At 40.9% G+C, this 18,530-nt stretch overlaps 2 protein-coding genes across 2 annotated transcripts; one reads left to right on the plus strand and one right to left on the minus strand.

Annotated features, from left to right (window-relative positions):
- The first annotated feature begins 461 nt into the window (after positions 1–461).
- Positions 462–5,900, plus strand: LOC108087596 (fl(2)d-associated complex component). The gene is made up of 5 exons (XM_017185030.1): positions 462–1,320; positions 1,804–2,446; positions 2,635–3,802; positions 4,248–4,656; positions 5,070–5,900. Exons 1-5 carry the CDS (start codon positions 621–623, stop codon positions 5,663–5,665), a joined length of 3,516 nt encoding a protein of 1,171 aa, XP_017040519.1. The 5' UTR covers positions 462–620; the 3' UTR covers positions 5,666–5,900.
- A 2,734-nt stretch (positions 5,901–8,634) lies between these two features.
- Positions 8,635–12,472, minus strand: LOC108087595 (ubiquitin carboxyl-terminal hydrolase MINDY-3 homolog). Its single transcript, XM_017185029.2, has 6 exons — positions 11,847–12,472; positions 10,741–10,874; positions 9,937–10,678; positions 9,709–9,868; positions 9,493–9,652; positions 8,635–9,357 (listed from the first exon to the last, which is right to left on the minus strand). The coding sequence occupies exons 1-6, from the start codon at positions 12,196–12,198 to the stop codon at positions 9,211–9,213; spliced, it is 1,695 nt and encodes a 564-aa protein (XP_017040518.1). The 5' UTR covers positions 12,199–12,472; the 3' UTR covers positions 8,635–9,210.
- Positions 12,473–18,530: the final 6,058 nt, after the last annotated feature.

An 18,530-nucleotide genomic window follows, 5' to 3' on the forward strand; every position in this document is an offset into this window, starting at 1 on the left:
AATCCACAGCCCCTTAAGATATGCAACATTATTCGCCTGTGTATACTATTAAAGATCTCCTCGAAGAATCTGGCCTGAAACTTTGCCATGCCCTTCGGTTTCGAACTGCACTCGTTCTTCAATGAATAAGACAATATTTTTCCCTTTCCTGTCTCCTTCACTGCTTTGCAAATTTCTGACTAGAATTACAATAACCTCTGCAAGGGTATAAAAAAATAGTCCACAGATAGAGATAATTATCAAAAACATACTAATCTTTAATAATTTAATAATAGGTTATGGTTTGGCATACTTAAGATACTTAAAATGCATTTTAATGTAATACAATGTTTTAATTGAATATAATTTGTTTTAACTGTTATACAAATATCATATTTTCGATACTCTTTTTTTCAAAAAGGCTGGTAACGGTCAATCGATAATTTGCGCCTTGACCAACACTGCTACCGCCGCAGAGTTGTTTTATAATCACGCATCGGTAGCTCTTCAGAAAGAAGAAGAAAAACCCACCAAAAAACGCGAAAACCTTGACAACAAAGCAGAAAAAAATATTATTGCCCCACAAAAAGCGAAAATAAACAAACAAAACGGAGGCGCGCAGGCTAGCGGAGATCGCGGCGATGGAGAAGAAGGCCAAGGAGTCGCTGCGCCGCTACAAGAAGGCCGCCCGCCACAGTGCGACGCACTCGAGCAGTTCGGATTCCACCTCGGATTCGGATAGCGGGACCAGTTCGTACAGCAGTACGGACAGCGAGCAGGGTGGCGTGGGCGGTGGAGGTGGCGGCGGCGGGGGTGGTGTGGGCGGTCCCGGTAGCGTGGGCGGCGGTCCCGGCGGCAGCATCCACGGACATCCACATCCCCACGGCCATGGACATCATCAGCGCTCTGCAGAGCGGCATCACCGCAAGAAGAAGAGCTCTCGACGCGGCGGCAGTTCGTCCGGCGATGAGCCATCGCGTCGGAAGCGGGACAAACGGGATCATGTGCAAAAGAAACTGGTGGCCAAGCGGAATCACATTAAGCGCAAGTTGAAGGAGGCGCGTCTGAAGAAGCGAGCGGCCGCCGCTCTCAGTGGCCACGTCCACCGTTCCCTGTCGCCCACCACCCGGGCCAAACTCAAGAAGCTCGCGGAACGGAAGCGGTTGAGGGCCGCCAGCAAGGAGCAGCGGGAACGGGACAAACTGAGGGCCGTTCAGCGGGACAGGGAGCGCGACCATCACCGGTTGGGCAGCAGTCGGAGTCCGCCGAGCAGCAGCACCACCACCACCACTAAGATACGCATCCACCAGGACATCGTGGGCAAGCGGCAAAAGAGTCCAGGTAACTAACTCAAACTTTATTTAAATATTAATTTAAGAAAACATTAACCTAATTCACTGTTCTTAAGGAATACATGTTTTTTTTTGTTAAAACCTAACTAAGAAACCTAGTTTTTGTAATCAAAAATTATATTGCAAATTAACCTAAAATATAATTTGATAAAGAAATTTATTTTTCTGAAAGAATCGAACCTGTTGAATGTCTGAAAATACTTTGAAAGTTTTTGAAACACAGTAATGTTTTCCAAACAGCACATACATAAGTATGTTTTATATGAAGAATGTTTGGTTTTAAACAAATAATGATTTGGATATTTCCAAAAACAGTCAAACATTTATAACCCTTGCATTCATAAAACAATTTAAATGTATAAAACTGTAAAGACAAATCCACATTCCTTGCAAAATTAATCCACATTGTTACAAATCCAAATTAGTGCAACGTGTTTAACCAACTGAACTTACCTCGTTACCTCGTTTTCAGGTTTGGGTTCGGGGCTTGGCGGCAGCGGCAGCAGCTCATCCTCGCGCATGCACCACGCGCTGATGTCGCGGGAGAAGATCATCATCCAGACGCGGGCACGCGGACGCACTCCCTCCCTGGAGCGGGAACGCGAAAGGGAGCGTGAGCGAGAACGGGAAAGGGAACGCGAGCGGCATGATCTCTCGCTGCGGGAACGCGATCGTCGGGATCGGGAACGCGAGCGAGCGGAACGGGAAGCGGCGAGGGACAAGGAGCGTGCCGAGGCATTGGCCCGCTGTCAGGAGCGTCAGCGGGAGCGGGAACGCGTGGCGCGCGAGAAGCTGCGTCGCCAGGAGGAGGAGGAGGGCGGCAAGCGGGGCGGTCCCGGCAGAGACTTGGATCTGCCGCCCTACGGCAGCAGGGAGCGATCACTGGACACCGTCGACAGGGAGCGAGATCGGGAACGTGGCGGTCGCCATGTGCGCGACAAGCGGGAACTGGATCCCTATGAGCGGGAGCAGGAGTATCTGGAGGAGCGGCATGGACACGGCCTGATCGACGAGATGCGAAGGTATCGACGGAGGGATCTCAGTCCACTATCTGAACACTATCCACCTCGGATGCGGGATCCCCGGGAAATGTATTCCGAGGAAGAGCGCGAAAGGTGAGTATTCCAATGGCTGTATAATCTGTTTCCTGGAAGAGGTTTATTTTGGTACTCAACCTCTTTCGGGAGAAGTATGTTTTACCTGATCTTAGGTAGCGGAAACTCTACCTTCTCTATAACCCTTTATTGTGCTGAAATCATCAAATACCTAATCGCAAGCAACATTTCGAAATCCCCATTTTTAGGGCCTACAAGCGCGCCTATCTGGATGCCCGCTATTCCTCGCGAGAACGGGAAGCCTGGCTGGAGGCCCGCGAGCTGCGGGAACGGGAGCTGCAGGGACGCGAGTACCGCGACCTGGAGGCGGAGGACGGGCTCTATCCGGACGAGCGGGAGCGCTTGATCCGCGACAGGGAGCGGGATCGGGAGCGGGAACGCGACCGAGAGCGCGAACGCAATCTAGGACCACGTGGCGAATTCCGACCGGACTGGGAGCGCGATTGGGATGATGAAGCCGCCGGCGGCGGCGGTGGTGGTGGTCCGGGTGGACCCAGTGGAACGCCTGGACGACCCAGCGGCTTCGTGGGCGGACCCAAGCGTGGCAAACCGCCAACGCATCCGGGCGGCGGTCCACCGTCGCAGCAGCAGCATCATTCCGCCTCGGAGCCCGACTGGGATGCCGACGATCGCGAGCGAGAGCAGCGGGATCGGGAGCGAGAACGCGACCGGGAACGGGAGCGTGATCGCGAGGATCGTTCGGACACTGGCGGCGGCGGAGGCGTTGGCGGCGACAGGCCGTCGATTAAGAACGAGCCCGCTTGGCTGGAGCACGATCAGCGGGAGAAGCCACGCGCCTGGCAGCAGCAGCAGTCGTCCAACGCTGGCGGCGATTGGCGGGACAGCGACGATGTGCCGACCATTCCCTCCCATCCGCGTCCCGTTTCGCCGATTCATCACATTCACCCGCGAGGCGAAAGGGGATCTGGCAGAGGATTCCGACGCGGTGGCCACGGACACGGGGATCATGGCGAACGACCTGGCTATCGGTCCCATCCGCCACCGCTGATGACGTTGCCCGTTCAGCCGCCGGGTGGCTACTCCAGGGGATTCCCCCACAAGAGATTACCCTACGGCGGTGGTGGTGGCGGCGGAGGAACTCGCGAAGGCGGCGGATTGGCAAGCAGGGATGGCGGTCTACCCGGCTCCACTTTGTTCCTGAAGAAGCACATCCATGCACCGCTCGTCTCGCCCACACAAACGCCGCTGCTGAACCCGCTCCTCAATCCCGGCAAGCCGACCAATGCTGCCGCGCAAGCGAGCGCCGTGGCTGCGGCAACAACTGCTGTGGCAGCTGCCAAGGCGGCGGCTCAAAGTGCCGCCAATGCGACCACAAATCCCGGAATACTCGCACAGGTGCGATTGCTTTTTTACTTGACTCGGAGATCGTTCCAAAAACATGTACTGAATAAGCTGCGTGGAATATTAAATGCTTCCATATCTTTCTTTCTTTCCTTTTCGTCACTCAACTCTTCACAATGCTCTTCTCATTTTGTAATGTTTACATTCGTAACTGGATGTGGGGTAGCTTCTGATTGGCCAAAAGTGTAAATAGGTTTTGACCAAAGCATTTACTGTCAATGGTTTCGGTTTTCTTCATGGGTACATTAGCTTTAGCTTCTCAGTACGAATTGTTCAGTCATTTAGGGAGTGCTAAGCAAGTTACCCAAAGTTCTAGCTAATTTTCCTTTTATTTTAAAAGCATGGTAAAACTAACGTTTAAAGATACTAATTTAGTAATAGTTTCCTCGTTGGTTTCGTTTTGATTGCAATTATTAAAACCCCTCTAAACCTCTTTTAGGTGAGCAAACTGAACACGATGTGCATTAAGCAGGAAGATGCCTCTGAGGACTCCGCCGGCACACCGGAACTCGGCGCCCAGGATTCGCCTTCGCAGAATCTGAACCACTCGCTGACCTCCGAGGGAAATCCAATCAAGCTGGAGCCACTGCGTTCGAGCGCCGTCGAGGGTGAGCTGAGCGAGATCAGCGATAGCGACGACGACATCCTCAACAAAACGGACAAGGTGCGCCCTAAAAGTGAGTTGCCAACGGAGACCGACCAGGAGATGGAGGCCAACGGGGATGAGGTGAAGAGCGAGGCTCTCCTTGGTGTTGCTGGTCATCCGATTAAGGGCGAGGAGATCGACGAGGTGCTGGACTTCGAGGAGATATCCGATGGCGAACTAGAAGAGGATGCCCGACACAAAGGTGAGAAAATCTTATTTATTTCGCTTCAAAAATTTGATTGATTGCAAGCATTTTCAAAGAAATGTCAAAACTTATTTTCTGTTAGTAGTTATACAAGTTTTGTATTTAATTTATATATATATTTTCATATATATTTCGGTGCAAAACATAAATGCACTTCAACATCGGTTTTCCGCAAAGTGAGAAAAACAATTTAAAAATAGGTTTAACCTATTTTATTTATAACGAAAACAAACTAATTTAAAAGGCAAGGCAAGTCACGAACGTAACTTATCGTAAATATTTTATAGAGTCTATAAATATAACAAATGCATTTGGCACTGATGATATCATTTTGGGAACAATAGAGTTGACAACCTCGATGACTCACGCACTGGAAACCCTACCTACTAAATACTCAATCTTTTTTACAGGCATTGGCGATGCTTTGGGCGTGGACTGGCAGGGTTTGATAGCGGAGACAAGGCAGCAGGCATCCGAGGCACAGGCGGCGCAGCAGGGCGTGGATCGCGGCACATCCGCCAAGCAACGTTGGCAGCCGCATCGCGTGCTCCTCGACATGGGAATTTCGTTCGGCATGGCTGGCGAAAGCTACGCTCGTCGCGTCATGGAGGAGGCCCGCCAGAAGTTGATCCTGGAGAAGGAGCAGTGCCGCCAGCGCGAAAGGGAACGCGAACTGCTGGAGGGAGACCAAGAGCCACCGGCAAAGATAACGCCACCTTTGTTTGACTACCGTGAATTTCTGGCCAGTCCGCAGCAACTGGAGCCATTGGCCTGCGTGCAAATGGGTCTCCGGAGTGCCGCCGCCGAGCGCCAGCGTTTGGTGGGCAATGTCTGCGGTCCGGGCAGTCGAGCCCTGAGTGCTCGCCAGGATTTGCGCCTGCGCCGCCAACTATGCGGCCTGCCCGCCCGCGAATGCGAGTTCCCGCGAAGTGTTCCAATCGTCGGCGAAGGACTTCGCAACCTGGCCATGCAGATGTTCCAGCGCAGTCTCCTCGATGTCAAATGAGATCGGAGGCCGGGCGCGTTGGAGAGGCGGTACCGCAGGCCACGTCACTATCGACTGGACGTCCAGGTCTTCATGGGCCGCCAGCAAAGTAGAGAACGTGCACGAGAACTCTACTAGACTATTTTTAGGCAATAAGTTTAATTTGTAAACTATATTACTTGATGTGGATTCCTCTTCTTTTTGCTAAAAATTGTGAATATCAACTGCATAGAAATACATACAATTTGTCACAAAAGTGTTTTCGCGTGAAGGTTTTTTTTAGAAATTTCCCATTCTTATTGAAAAAAAAAGCACTTTGCATTAAGTTTTGAGTAAGATTTTTTTTATTTTATATTATTAATGTATTTCTTAAGAATACACAAAAAACAAAACATAAATTTTCCATCTAACAAAAAAGATATAACAAAAACAAAAAAAGTCAACAAAGTCAAACACTGTCAAATAAGTGTTTTCGTTTTAAGGAACTGGGTGATTACTTAACGCTAATCTTATAATAATAATATTTTTTAATATTATTTAATATTTGGTATGATGCCCTTTGGCCTTAACAACAGCTTCAAGCCGTAATTTCATTGAATTAATTAGTTTTTCTATATAATCTATTGGGATCTGATTCCATTCTTCTAAAATAAATTCCTTTAGCATTGGTCGCGATGTGGGATGCCTTTTTGCGACCTTCTTTTTCAAATACGCCCACACATTCTCTATAGGGTTGATATCCGGGCTCTGGGCTGGAGTCTCAATCACCTTACCGCAATTATAGAGCGTCCACATTCGTACACTGTGAGCCTTATGTTTTGGGTCGTTGTCTTGGTAAAACTTAAAGCTGCGCCCAAAACCAAATGTGTTCGCGCTGTTTACCAAATTGGTTTTTAAAATCTCAAGATATTGTTTAGCATCCATCGTATTTTCGATAAATACTAAATCACCCACTCCTTTGCTTGAGATGCACCCCCACACCATGACGGACAGCTTGCCGAATTTTACTGTCGGTATAATGTTTTTGTTTTGTAGGGCACACAACGGTTTTCTCCACACTCGGTTGGGTCCTTCGTTATAATGTAACATTATTTTCGACTCGTCACAAAAAATCACGTCGTTCCAATAGCTTGGAGGCTCATCCAAAAGAGTTTGAGCGAATGAAAGACGCTTTTCAACATTTTGTTTTGATAACAGGGGTTTCTTTCTAGCTACTCGGGATGTGAAATTATGGCTCCTAATAGTTCTGCGAATAGTTTCATGAGAAACATCCACTCCACATTCTTCCCTTACCTCCTCAGCCAGTTTTCTTGTTGAGATCATGGGGTTCTGGTCTGCTTTTTTCAATATAATCCGAATAGCTCTGTTTGAGAGCTTACACGGCCGACCATTTACTGGCTTATTTTCGAGTCTATTCTCATTTTTTGCCCGACTTATTATATTTTGGACAGTTCTTATACTTAATTTAAACATATTTGCAATGTCTGCAGTACTTTTCCCAATGGTATGGTTGTAATATACCAATTGGATCACATCAAAAGAAACTCTTTTGCCCGGCATTGTAAAACACTTATGTATTTATACGACTATTAACGTATGTAAGTACGGAGAACTGACATTGAAAAGCTCAAAGTGCATATTTATATCATCTAAGAGCATATTCTAGAAGAAAAATGCATATTCTAGAAGAAAATATTCGAGAAAACACCAGAAATGTAAAAACGAAAACACTTATTTGACAGTGGAGATTATGTAGACTTTTTTTGATTTTGTTATATCTTTTTTGTTAGTTGGAAAATTTAGGTTTTGTTTTTTTGTGTATTCTTAAGAAATACATAAATAATGTAAAATAAAAAAAAATCTTACTCAAAACTTATTGCATAGTGGTTTTTTCTTAATAAGAATGGGAAATTTATAAAAAAATCTTCACGCGAAAACACTTTTGTGACAAATTGTATGTATGTTTTAAATAAAAGTTTTTGATCTGGAAAATGCCTACACATATGTATACCCTTTCGCAAAACCAATAAAACTATAGAGCTCTTACAGCGAAAAAGGATAGAAAATATTTTGTATTTTCAATAGTAGATTTATTATATCGTTGTTGGAACAGTTTTATAAGAAACCTATTGCCGAAAATAAAGTTAAATTCAATTTTATTTCAATAAATACATTCAGAATGGCTATTGTTTATGTTTAGTTATTCGTAATAAGCAACTCAGGCAACATGGAATAATTTGTAAACACTTTACGACAACTTAAGAAGTTCTAGGATCTCATCTCTGATTTGGTTACGTGATTAACTCTGGCCAATTTTTCGGTATTAATACTTATGCGCAACGATCTTAAACTGAATCAATTTAGGTTTGGTGTTGGGTTATCACAAGTAATGGGAAAGTTATTCTAAAAAAAACAAAACAAGTCTTGGGTCCAAATGTTCGCTTATCGTAGATTAAATCAAACGATCTTGTATAATACCTAAAATAAAAGAAGGGGATGTAGTTATCCAAAAGTCGATAAAGATAAGGACTTTAAATACAGGGGAGTTATTAAGCCATTTGTGGTACATACACATACGCTATTTATGACCATTGAAATATTAGAAAAAAATATAGGAAATAGCAAAAATAACGGCTGAGAAAGGTGGTCGTAAAAATTACACTTTACTCCGCAATACAAAAAAATGCACAACATTTTATTGAGATTTTCGGTTTTTTGTTTATTTTTAAATTGAATTATTTCTGTTAGTTTAATCTTAGTTTTTTTTTTCTTTCATGTCGAAGTAATCTTTGCTTTGCTCTCTCTTATTCCCTGTCTCTTTCGTTTTGATGTTAATATTTAGCCCCTTCTTCGCCCTGTTTTTTTAATGCATCTGTGTGTTAATTTAATTTTATTAAATTTTTTAACACTACAAACAAAAAACAAATTCTTGTTTATACTCTCACTTTCTGCGTCGCCTCGATTTCGCTTTGCCTAATTCTCAATTACGATTTGTTCTTTAGTTTTAGTTTATTCATAAAGGTATATTTGTGTTGCCTGTATTTTTAGTTGAGTTTCGTTTTTGCAATGCAAATTTAAACTTACAATTCTTGAAATTAAATTTTAGTTTCTTATAAGATGTATGCTTTTTCTTTTCCCCTCCTTTTCACTTATTTTTTTTTTTTTTTTTGCATTTTTTCCATGTTGCATACAGTTATGCATCATATTTGTTGTTTTTTTTTTTTTTTTTGATGTTTTGTGTGAGTCAACGCTTGGCGTAAATCTTCTATTCTCCTGTGGATCCTTCAACATGGCTGCTGCTCTCTTCAAAAGCGCATTTGTTAGTGTTTAGCTGCCGGGCTCTTCCTTGTAGGATTGTTAGTTGGTTGGTTGGTTGGTTGGTTCGTGCGTTCCACTCCAGCAGTTTCATAAACATTCTCAAATAAATAAAAGTAAACAATTGAAGGGTGATTCAAATAAAAGTGTGCAATCGCATTCATTTGCGTCTACAGCTGTAATTTCTCCATCCCAGTAGCTCCTGGGTGCGCCTTTCTTCCTTTTGGTTTTCCTTGGCCCCCTTGACGTCGTCAATTCAGGGAGGGCATATGGGCGTCGTGCCAGTTGATCTCGATGTTCGGCCACTTGGTCTGCAGGCAGGTGACCATTGGATTCGAGGTGCAGATCGACTTCAGATCTCCCTCTAGCAGAATGGCCGACCCGCAATAGTAACGCACCTGCAGGCAAGAATAATATATAAATTATGAACCTTACATTTATTAAATAAAAACTTTTCAATTGGCTTAAGCCACTGAGTAAATAGTTTCGCCATTTCTTTCAATTTAAATATTTTTTATACCTAACAAACTCACCCTATTGTTTTCATTGGAGCCCGGTATCCCATTGTAGTGCATCAGCTCGAAGGTATCCGGAGTGGAGCGACGCTCCAGCGGAAAGAACTCGTCCATGAAGGCGTTCAGCAGAATGATGCCCAAGTTCTCCGGATCCAAACGCTTTTGCATAAGTGCCACACTTAAAGAAAGCATTTAATCAACAAATTTTTTAAGTGAAAAGGTGAATAAGCTTACTAGGCTGGCTCGCTGACCAGATTCAGTGCGGCAAGGACTTCGCGCAGCATGGTGGTCGATATGAAATTGTTGCCCTCCGGATCGTAGGATTTAAAGATGCGACGACCAATCTCCGAGGGCGTCTCCGGTGAGACAAGCCTCTTTTCGTTGCTGAACAGAACTAAGGGGCAGAAAATACCATGAGTTGTAGTGGAGAAGCAAAGGTAGACAGACAACTGGTTGACTCACCGGTTAAATGCGTATCGGAGCCCATTACCCAAACGGGGAAGCGAGGATTCTTGAAGAAGGAACCCACAGTACAGTAGCGCATCTGCTCCATTAGCGTTATGAAACCGATGTCACTCTGCTCACAGATGCCGCGCAGCTTCAGACCACCGACATCCTGCTCATTGTCCCAGACATGGGCCACCGCACGTCCGGTTAGCATCAGGTTGATCAGCGACTGGCCGCCGTACCCGTAGGTGCTGTGTATCAGCGGCTCCGACGTGTCGGATATGTCGGCGGCCACCTGCTCCGATCCCTTGGTGAGGAATACCGAGTACATGAACAACAGAACGCCGTACGTGTGCGCCAGCTGGCCGTAGTTCTCCATATAGAAGACAGCCACGGAGGCGATATCCTCGAAATGGAGCGTGTGCAAGCGCTCGTGGAACTCATCCGGTGACAATTCGCGATGCGGATCGTTGTCGAACTCCTGCTGCAAGTCCTGGGACAACTCGTTGACCGAGGCTGGCGTTGCTTCAGCCGCTAGTTCGACTGCACCGCCGGCTGCCTCCTCGCCGTCCAGCAGTTGACCAGCCGGTCCAGTTCCTGCCTCGGCGGCCGGCGAGCGCTCTTTGGTTAAACCACTCTCTGTGGCATTCCCACGACGGCGCAGTAGATGGACAATGCGGTAGCGTGGCGCCCGACAGTTCTTCAGGATGTTGCACAGGGCCTGGATCAGCAGGTTTTGGCTTTTGTCGTGGGGAATCTAAATGGAAGCAGATGATTGATTATATTGGGTTCTTTTTATGATAGTAACAGAAGTCTTACCTCCGACAGCTTGACGCCTGGCATGTCCATGATAATTATCTTAAGCAAGTACGCCTGCACCGGCGCTATCACAGCACATGGACCGCCCTGCTTCTGCACCAATGCCGACGGTTCCACTTTACTAAACTCGAATCCTGAATGGGGATACAATATCAGTTAATAGGTTACTTTGTATATACTTCAGCTTTATGCACTTGAATGTTTCTTTTGCTATATAAATGTAAGATGATAAGAAAGAAAGAAAACATAACATGCTTAATTGTACATATATCTACAATATTTATCATTCATTGCATTCCATGACTGAATAAACTGATAACTTTGAAGTAATGCAAGTATGCCAAAGGAATTCCTTTTTGAACAAACTATTTTACAAGATTATGAAATTTAAAAAGAAAATGGCAATTTTTATTATAAAATTTTATTGGTTGACTTGCTTGCTGGCACAAGAAAATAGAAACAGATTAAACCTGACCTGGGATAAGTTGGAGTGGTGCTTGATAAGGATTTTGCTTGGGATTCGTTTGTTCGTTGGTAATGTATACACTGATAGTCTTGGAAAAATCTCGACTAGGACATGCTCTTTACTCTGATTAGCATTCAAATTAGCAGATTGATCAGTCAAGGAGAAGTAAACACAAATGAGGCCAAAGTCTTTAACCGAATTTGTATGCCCTTAATTTTAATTATTTGCTTGCTTGAATTACCAAGGAATGCATTTTAATTAAGCCCGAAAAATATTTTCAATTTCCCAGTTGGCTTTCTGGTTTTTCTAGTTAGACTAGTAAATATTCTTTATATATCCTTCACACTGGATTAGCATTCAAATTGGAAACATTTGCAATTGGTACAGCAAACAAAAGCACGAACAGTAATCAATATCAATATTAAATAATATTTTAAGCAATAAGGGATAGAAGTGAAAACATAAATTAAGCTGTCGCGCGTCAAGTTCCCCCTTGAATTTGGTATACCCCTTGCTAGTATCAAAAAAAAAGGGCGCGCTTTTTGGTCTACACTTGGTGTGGGGGGTGGTGATGCACTGCGTGGGTTGCTGCACTGTGGGTTATTGGTGGGAAGGGTGGTGGGGTCGATTGGGTGGTTACCTTGAGACCAACGCTCGAATACATCTTCGCGCACATTGTCGCCCCACAGCAGTTGCTTGATATCGCGCAGCTCGCGCATATCGGTGGCATTCAGCTGGGGCTGCTGCTGCTGCTGCTGCTGCTGCTTCTCCTGCCCTCCACATCCAGACGCAGATGCACCTGCTCCACTGGTGGTGGGCGCGGGGGCAGGGTTGTTGCTGCTACTGCTGCTGCTGGCGGTCGTTGTCGTCGTCATTTGGGATTCCAAGGCCGCCGCCGCTGCCGCTGCTGCTGCCGCTGCTTTTTTGGGCGAGACGGAGGAGGCGGATTCTTCGCCGCCGCGCTGCTCACGCTGCACGATTTCCTCGTTCATGTCGGCCAGCGAATGCAAAATGCAACTGCAACTGCGAACTGCAAACTGCAAGTGCGCTTCTCTATACCGCTCCGCTTTTCCAGTGGTGGTCACCTGCTGGTCCTCGTTCTGCTCCTTCTGTTCGCTGGATTGCCTGGTTCGGGATTCGACTCGTGTTGGTTAGTTTAGCCTACCATTTGGTTGGCATTTTCTGCGCTCAGCTTTATTTTCGCTTCGCTTTTTTTCGACAGTGGGGGCAAATGCAAATGCAACAGTGTAGGACTAATGTGGCCAACGTGCGCGAATGCGGCAAATACCAAAGATTGGGCGGGTCATTAGCGGCACTGCACCGAAATATACTGCAAATATACCCAAAACTTATTAATAAACTGCTTGCATCTTTAACCTAAGTCGCAGTTCATATTTTAAAGACAATATATATAATATTGGTTTTTGCTAATATTGAAACACAGGGGCTGTTCCATAAGTTGTTGTTATTATTTAACAATGAGCGCCAAAACTAATTTTTGACTAATTACTAAATTTTTTTTAGATTTGGAAAACAAAAAATAAAATCAAAGTTGAATGCAGTTTTTAGGAGCGCGTTATTAATTTTAACCAGAGTTAGAGATGAAAAGTCATGGCGACGATTTTTTGGGGATGAAATGGATGCATCAATCTGTTCCAATTTTTGTAATGTTTTATAAATAGTGCCGGAAGTCTGGGAAACGGCAATTTTAAATTGAAATCCTAGAAATTCGGCTCCAAAACATAAAAATCTATTCACTTGTTTAAAAAAAGAAAATATACGTTTCATTTTTTAAGCTTAATACAAGAATTAGGAAATGAAGCCCGACATTTTAATCTGTCGTAATTCTGATTTTAGATTTACATTTTCCGGCAAATAAAAAGACATACGAAATTTCAAAGTTAGTGTTCTGCAATTTGCTATTAACATCGATGCTTATCGAATGTATGCATTTTCAAAACTGTAATTAACCTATAAATTTACCTAGTCCAATTAATATTTTTGCAGAACTTTAAAAATTTTAGGAATACTAATCCTAATGGAAAATTAGAAAAGATACTTATAACTGATTTACTGGTCTGTAATATTCGCGATCAAAAAATTAAACATACATATTTAGGTTTATTTAAGTTTTCCAAAATTTACTTTGTACGCCACAGTAAAAAAAACAAGCCGTTTTTAAGTTTTTTTTCCTTTTTTCTTCAGTTTTTTTATTTGAGTGTTTTTTGTTTTTCTTCCGTTCATGTTCATTGTTTTTAAAATGTGTTCATTTTATGATCTCCTTTGCGGTGTATATTTTAATTTTCCTCTTTCATTTATTTGTATTGTTTTTTTTTTAATATAGTAGATATATTGCATATTAAATTAGTTAATAATAATGCGCTGCTCTAACTCTTTCTCCTCTCGCTCGGTCACTAACTTTGTGCGCTGCTGCTTCTTCTCCTTCTTCGGACCATTTGAAAACTATTAAAATTCGAAAAAGACGTTCAATTTTTACATGGTTAAAAATCATTCATATACACTATATTTCGGTTTATAATCTGTTCATATATAATTTAGTTCATTAATGGTCATTTCGTTTATTTTATTGTTGTATGTTTGAATATATAAAATAAGCTTTTTTTAATTTCCGTTCGTATTATTCGTACTGCTTTTTCCTTAGTACTTTAATTATTTATGTATAATTAGTTAGTTCCATATTATATTCTTGTTTACAATTTGTTGCTATTTTTTATGAAGATTTCTGTTGCAATCCTCGCTTTTAATTTAGTTTTTTATTAGCTTGATTTTGGCAGAGTTTCTGTTCTTGTGTTTTTCGTCTGTTCGTAAAAAGTTTTTAGTTTTACTTAAGAGAAATGTATTTATTTACTTTCGTGTAATTGTTCGTGTTTGTTTAAAGCACTTTAGCATCGCTGTGTGTGAGTGTGGGTGTTGTGTTGTATGTGTGTGTGGCAATGAATTAAAGCTTTGCATTGTAGTGGTGTCAGTTTCCGGGGGGGCGTGGCTGGGGGCTGCGGCCGAATAGTGGAGACAGTTTCAAAATGAAATCTTAAGAAACCAAAAGGCCCGCCAGAAAAGTGTTTTATTTTTTTGCTAGATATTTACAGCGATTGGTAAAAAAAAGGGTGTGTTATGTTTTGTAAACCAGTTATTAAACTAAAAATTTGTTGTTCTCCTATCGGTTTATATTTAAGCTTTCAACTTGCCGCTGCGTCTTTGTGTATAAATATTTTCTGTCGCTTACTTTAATTTTCTATTTTCCGCTCTTCGTTTTTTTTTTATTTACTTTTTTTTTTGTTAAAAAGAACACTTTTGTAGCGTCTCTACAATTGGTTTTGGTTTTATTTTTTATTTTCTGATGTCGAATAAAACGCTAAAATACGCAATGTAAATAAGTATTGTATATATATATATTTTTATATGTATGTATATATTTTGTATATAATAGTTTTTGTTTTTTTTTTTTTTGCATGTTCTGTAGGCGTATATATAAATAACGACGCTTCATTGTATATATATATATGTATATATATAAGTGTGTATGTATGTATATATATTATGATAAACTTTTTGCGCGTTTTCCATTCGTTTGTTTAAATTTTTTTTAGCAAGCAATTTATATATTTAATATTTTAGTTTTTACAGTGCAAAAATGTACAAAGAGTCGCGAGTAACGAATGGAGCCAATCAACGATTCCAGAAAATGGTGGATTCCGTTTCCGGGAGAGGAAAGCCAGGGATCTCTACCGAGTGTCCTTTTCTTCCTGTGGTTTAATTGGGCGATCCCTCAATCGGTGCCACTCCACTTTCCTTCGTTTCTCCCTCTCTCTTATAACAATTAAATTATATTCGAAATTCGTTTCATAAATGATAGAATTTCATAAAGCCTAAATTTGATTGCTACAAAAAAATGTCCTATATTTAATGTGTATAATGTATATAATCTATATATTTTCGAGTGTTCTACTTGTAACTGTCTTCATAAGTTTTTAAAGTATGAGGTAATGCTTTATTTCCGACTTAAGATTAATATTAATTTATTTCCGTGTCAATTTAAATATATGTATCTGTAAATATATGAGAGGTGTCTATATAGTGCAGATCTGAACGGGAATCTAATTTGCACAATTTCCACACCCCGATCATCTCCAAAATTTTGAGTCCATGTTGGTGTGGGTGTGTATGGCTTTATACACGCCTTTCTTGTGCGCATATATCTTTATGCTGATTGTGTGGGGGAATCATAAAATCCTATTACCATTTCCGAGGAAGTTAAGTCATGAAAAAAGTATTTCTCAAAACATCTTTCATTTAGTTTGAAATTATGTAAAAATTAGAAAAAAAGATGGTTAGAAAGTAGAGTTCTTTAAGTTCAACATCAATTAAAATTCATTCCGAAAATAAATAAGGAAAATTGGCAAGAAAATAAACTTTAAATAAATACCCTAAAAAAAAGTTATTGTTTTCTTTGCTGAATTGCTAATCTTAATGGAATTGAAGTTTTCCTCAGGCCACTAGATTTGTGGCAAGGTCATAGTGAAGGCGGTGATTTCTGATCTGTGCGTTGTGGGTTTGTGGGGTTTTTTTTAAGTTTAATTTGGAAATTGGTTCACTACGCTTGTTTAAAATATGCGCTATATGTGATCTAAAGGCTAATCGGCTACGTTAACATTATGTTCGCATTTATTATTACTTTTAATTGTATGTTATTGGTTTTTGTTCGTTTTGCTTTTAAGTTATTGTTATTGAGTGGTTCATGTCAATGGGTTAATGGTCACCATCTGTCTATTGGTTGCATTCCTATATTTATATTCTTCAATTCGTTCTTCGATCAGTTTGCTAGTTGGGATTATTGATATTTTACAAATATTAATGGTGAACAAAGCGAGAAGTCGTCTTTCCTCCTTTCCAATTTTCTTATTTTTTTTTTGGTTTTTTTTCACGGAAAAAGTCAGCTATGTATAATGTAATTTAAAAACATCTCGTTAATATTAATTTACAGATTGCGTTCGTTCACTATATAAATAGATTAAGTTCATTTCGGTATTTGTATAAAACACTGCCTACTAAAAGTTTACAAATTACGCGATTGCTTGCAGAACTCGAATCTGAATAATAATCCGAATCGATCTGGATCGGCATCGGTTTTCCGGTCTCCGGTTTTCGGTTTCTGGTTTCTCTACTCGTAATAATACAAAAACACAAAGAAGTTACAATACTTATATAAGACATCGTCCGTATTTACAACCGTAAAGCGGGGACTGAGGCGTTCTAACGGCGGAGGCGAATACAAATCCACGGATTGAAAGAACCTTTGACCGCCTGCACTCAGGGATTTTTAAGGGGCTTGCGATCGTGTATAACTATTTATTTTTTAATATTTATGTAACATTACTGAATCCTCAAGAAAGTGGCAGTTTCCTTTTATAGTTTTAATATAGGATGGAGTCTGGATGCAATGATTCGGAAAGAATGGATGGGCTGCAAAACCGAGGTGGATTTTAAGAACGAGAAAAGAACTTAATAATAAGGCAATGAATAAATTAAACACAGAAAACTGTATTTTTTCGACTGAACGAAGCCTTTCCATAGCAGGAAATAATTATTTAATAAATCAGCATAAATGTGGTCAGAAAAAAGAAACCTACGAAAATAAAACAAACATTAATTATTTTGTGTTTTTGTTTTGTTTTTTGTCGCTTTTCATTTGCGTTTTGAAATAAATCCAAAAAACCATATTTATTCAAAACAGCATTTTTGTATATTATAAAAAAAAATTTTTTTGTTCATCTTTTTTTGTTGTTTTGCATTTTTTTTCTTGTGTGTATAAATATAAAGAATCTAATGTTTTAATAATATGTATGTTTTATATACGGATTTATATAAAGCCATAAAAAAATAATTGAAAATGTTTCAAAGTAAAAACAAAATTTGTAAAGCGAAAAACATATTTTTTTCATGTTTTGTGTTGTTTTTTTTTTTTTGTTTGTTTAATTGTAAAAATAGAAACTCCTATGATGCTAAACTTGTTTTCTTCACCAACAAAAAATATATTTAAAAGTTGTACATCATAAAAAGTGTGTGTGGGTGTGGGTGTGTGAACATAATGATTTGCGTTATCTAGAAATCTGTTCGATTTGTTGTCTTTGCTCTGTCATTAACATTGCGTAAGACAGAGGCAGACGAACAAGGGGAAAGGTATCATTTTTTTTACCTCAGTCGAAACATAAGAAATTCTGGCAGTTTGTCTGAAATATTTGCTATCTATAGTTCAGCTGTATAGACCTAGATATATATCCCTCAGATGCAGCTGTTTGCAGGCAGTGGGCGTGCGTTTAACTTGGCTCTGTGAAATCGTTTTAAAAACCTTTTAGTTATTTTTAAAGCGACTTTCAAGTTTATCCAACCACACATTGCCCACATTCGGTATAATTTTTTTTCTTACTAATTTTTCAAACACATTTTCTCTAGTTGCATTTTGCTTAGTTAAAAAATTATTACGAACTTTCGTTGAGATCCTTTGCTAGTTAAATATTAAAAACAAACTGCACAGCTGACAATTTCTTCGGCATCGATTATGCTCGTGTTTGGGTGTGTGTGTGTGTGTGTTGGATATTGTTGGTCAAATAAATTTGAAAATCCTAAAAAATTGCTTAACCACAGGTATTAAATATGTATACGGGTGTACATAGGTATATAAATCGTTCATCTTTTTTTACTTAACACTAAAAATATATATAGAAACAATGAATGAAAAGTCGTTAGCCTAAACTAGACAAGGTTCGTGTGTTTTGCGATCCGCGATGCCGATGTTTTGATGAAAGAGGGGGTCGCGTTACTTTCAATTATATATAGGTAGGTAGGTAATAGGTATAAAGGGTTAAAGGATCGTAAGCATATATGTATAAGTCCGAGTTTTATATAGCTGTAGGTGTAGAAAAATATTTGATAGATCGTCTATAAATACGTTAGTTTAACTGAACACATTTCTGAAAAATCAAACAGAGCTTTGCATCTTATAGGTTTTCCTATGCGCGGGTGTGTGTGTGTGTATGCTTTTGTGTGTGGTTATCCGATGTTGTTGATGTTGTTGTTGTTGTTGTTGCTGTTGGCAAATATATCAGTCTAAAAGTACGCATCAAACACAAACACACACACGCACACACACACACACACCATGCATGTAAAGTATAAATATATAGCTTGATTAATTACGAAAAAAAACCCTAACGAAAACTCAATTTATAAAATAAAAAACTATGTTTAACATGAACTAAGTGCGGTGGTTCTCGGGAGGATGAAGGGGAACTCGGGAGCGGACCTG

The sequence above is a fragment of the Drosophila ficusphila genome, unplaced genomic scaffold (assembly GCF_018152265.1).
Source record: "Drosophila ficusphila isolate 14025-0441.05 unplaced genomic scaffold, ASM1815226v1 contig_198, whole genome shotgun sequence".
NCBI classification, from domain to species: Eukaryota; Metazoa; Arthropoda; class Insecta; order Diptera; family Drosophilidae; genus Drosophila; species Drosophila ficusphila.

What these genes read in the sequence shown, in the direction of transcription:
- LOC108087596 (XM_017185030.1), top strand. Translation starts at nt 621, where the DNA reads ATGGAGAAGAAGGCCAAGGAGTCGCTGCGCCGCTACAAGAAGGCCGCC. An exon ending in TCCGAGGAAGAGCGCGAAAG is followed by an intron (nt 2,447 to 2,634) that starts GTGAGTATTCCA and finishes CCCCATTTTTAG; the next exon opens with GGCCTACAAGCGCGCCTATC. An exon ending in ATCCCGGAATACTCGCACAG is followed by an intron (nt 3,803 to 4,247) that starts GTGCGATTGCTT and finishes AACCTCTTTTAG; the next exon opens with GTGAGCAAACTGAACACGAT.
- LOC108087595 (XM_017185029.2), bottom strand. Translation starts at nt 12,198, where the DNA reads ATGAACGAGGAAATCGTGCAGCGTGAGCAGCGCGGCGGCGAAGAATCC. An exon ending in CTCCGATACGCATTTAACCG is followed by an intron (nt 9,869 to 9,936) that starts GTGAGTCAACCA and finishes TCTGCCCCTTAG; the next exon opens with TTCTGTTCAGCAACGAAAAG. An exon ending in GCTCCAATGAAAACAATAGG is followed by an intron (nt 9,358 to 9,492) that starts GTGAGTTTGTTA and finishes TCTTGCCTGCAG; the next exon opens with GTGCGTTACTATTGCGGGTC.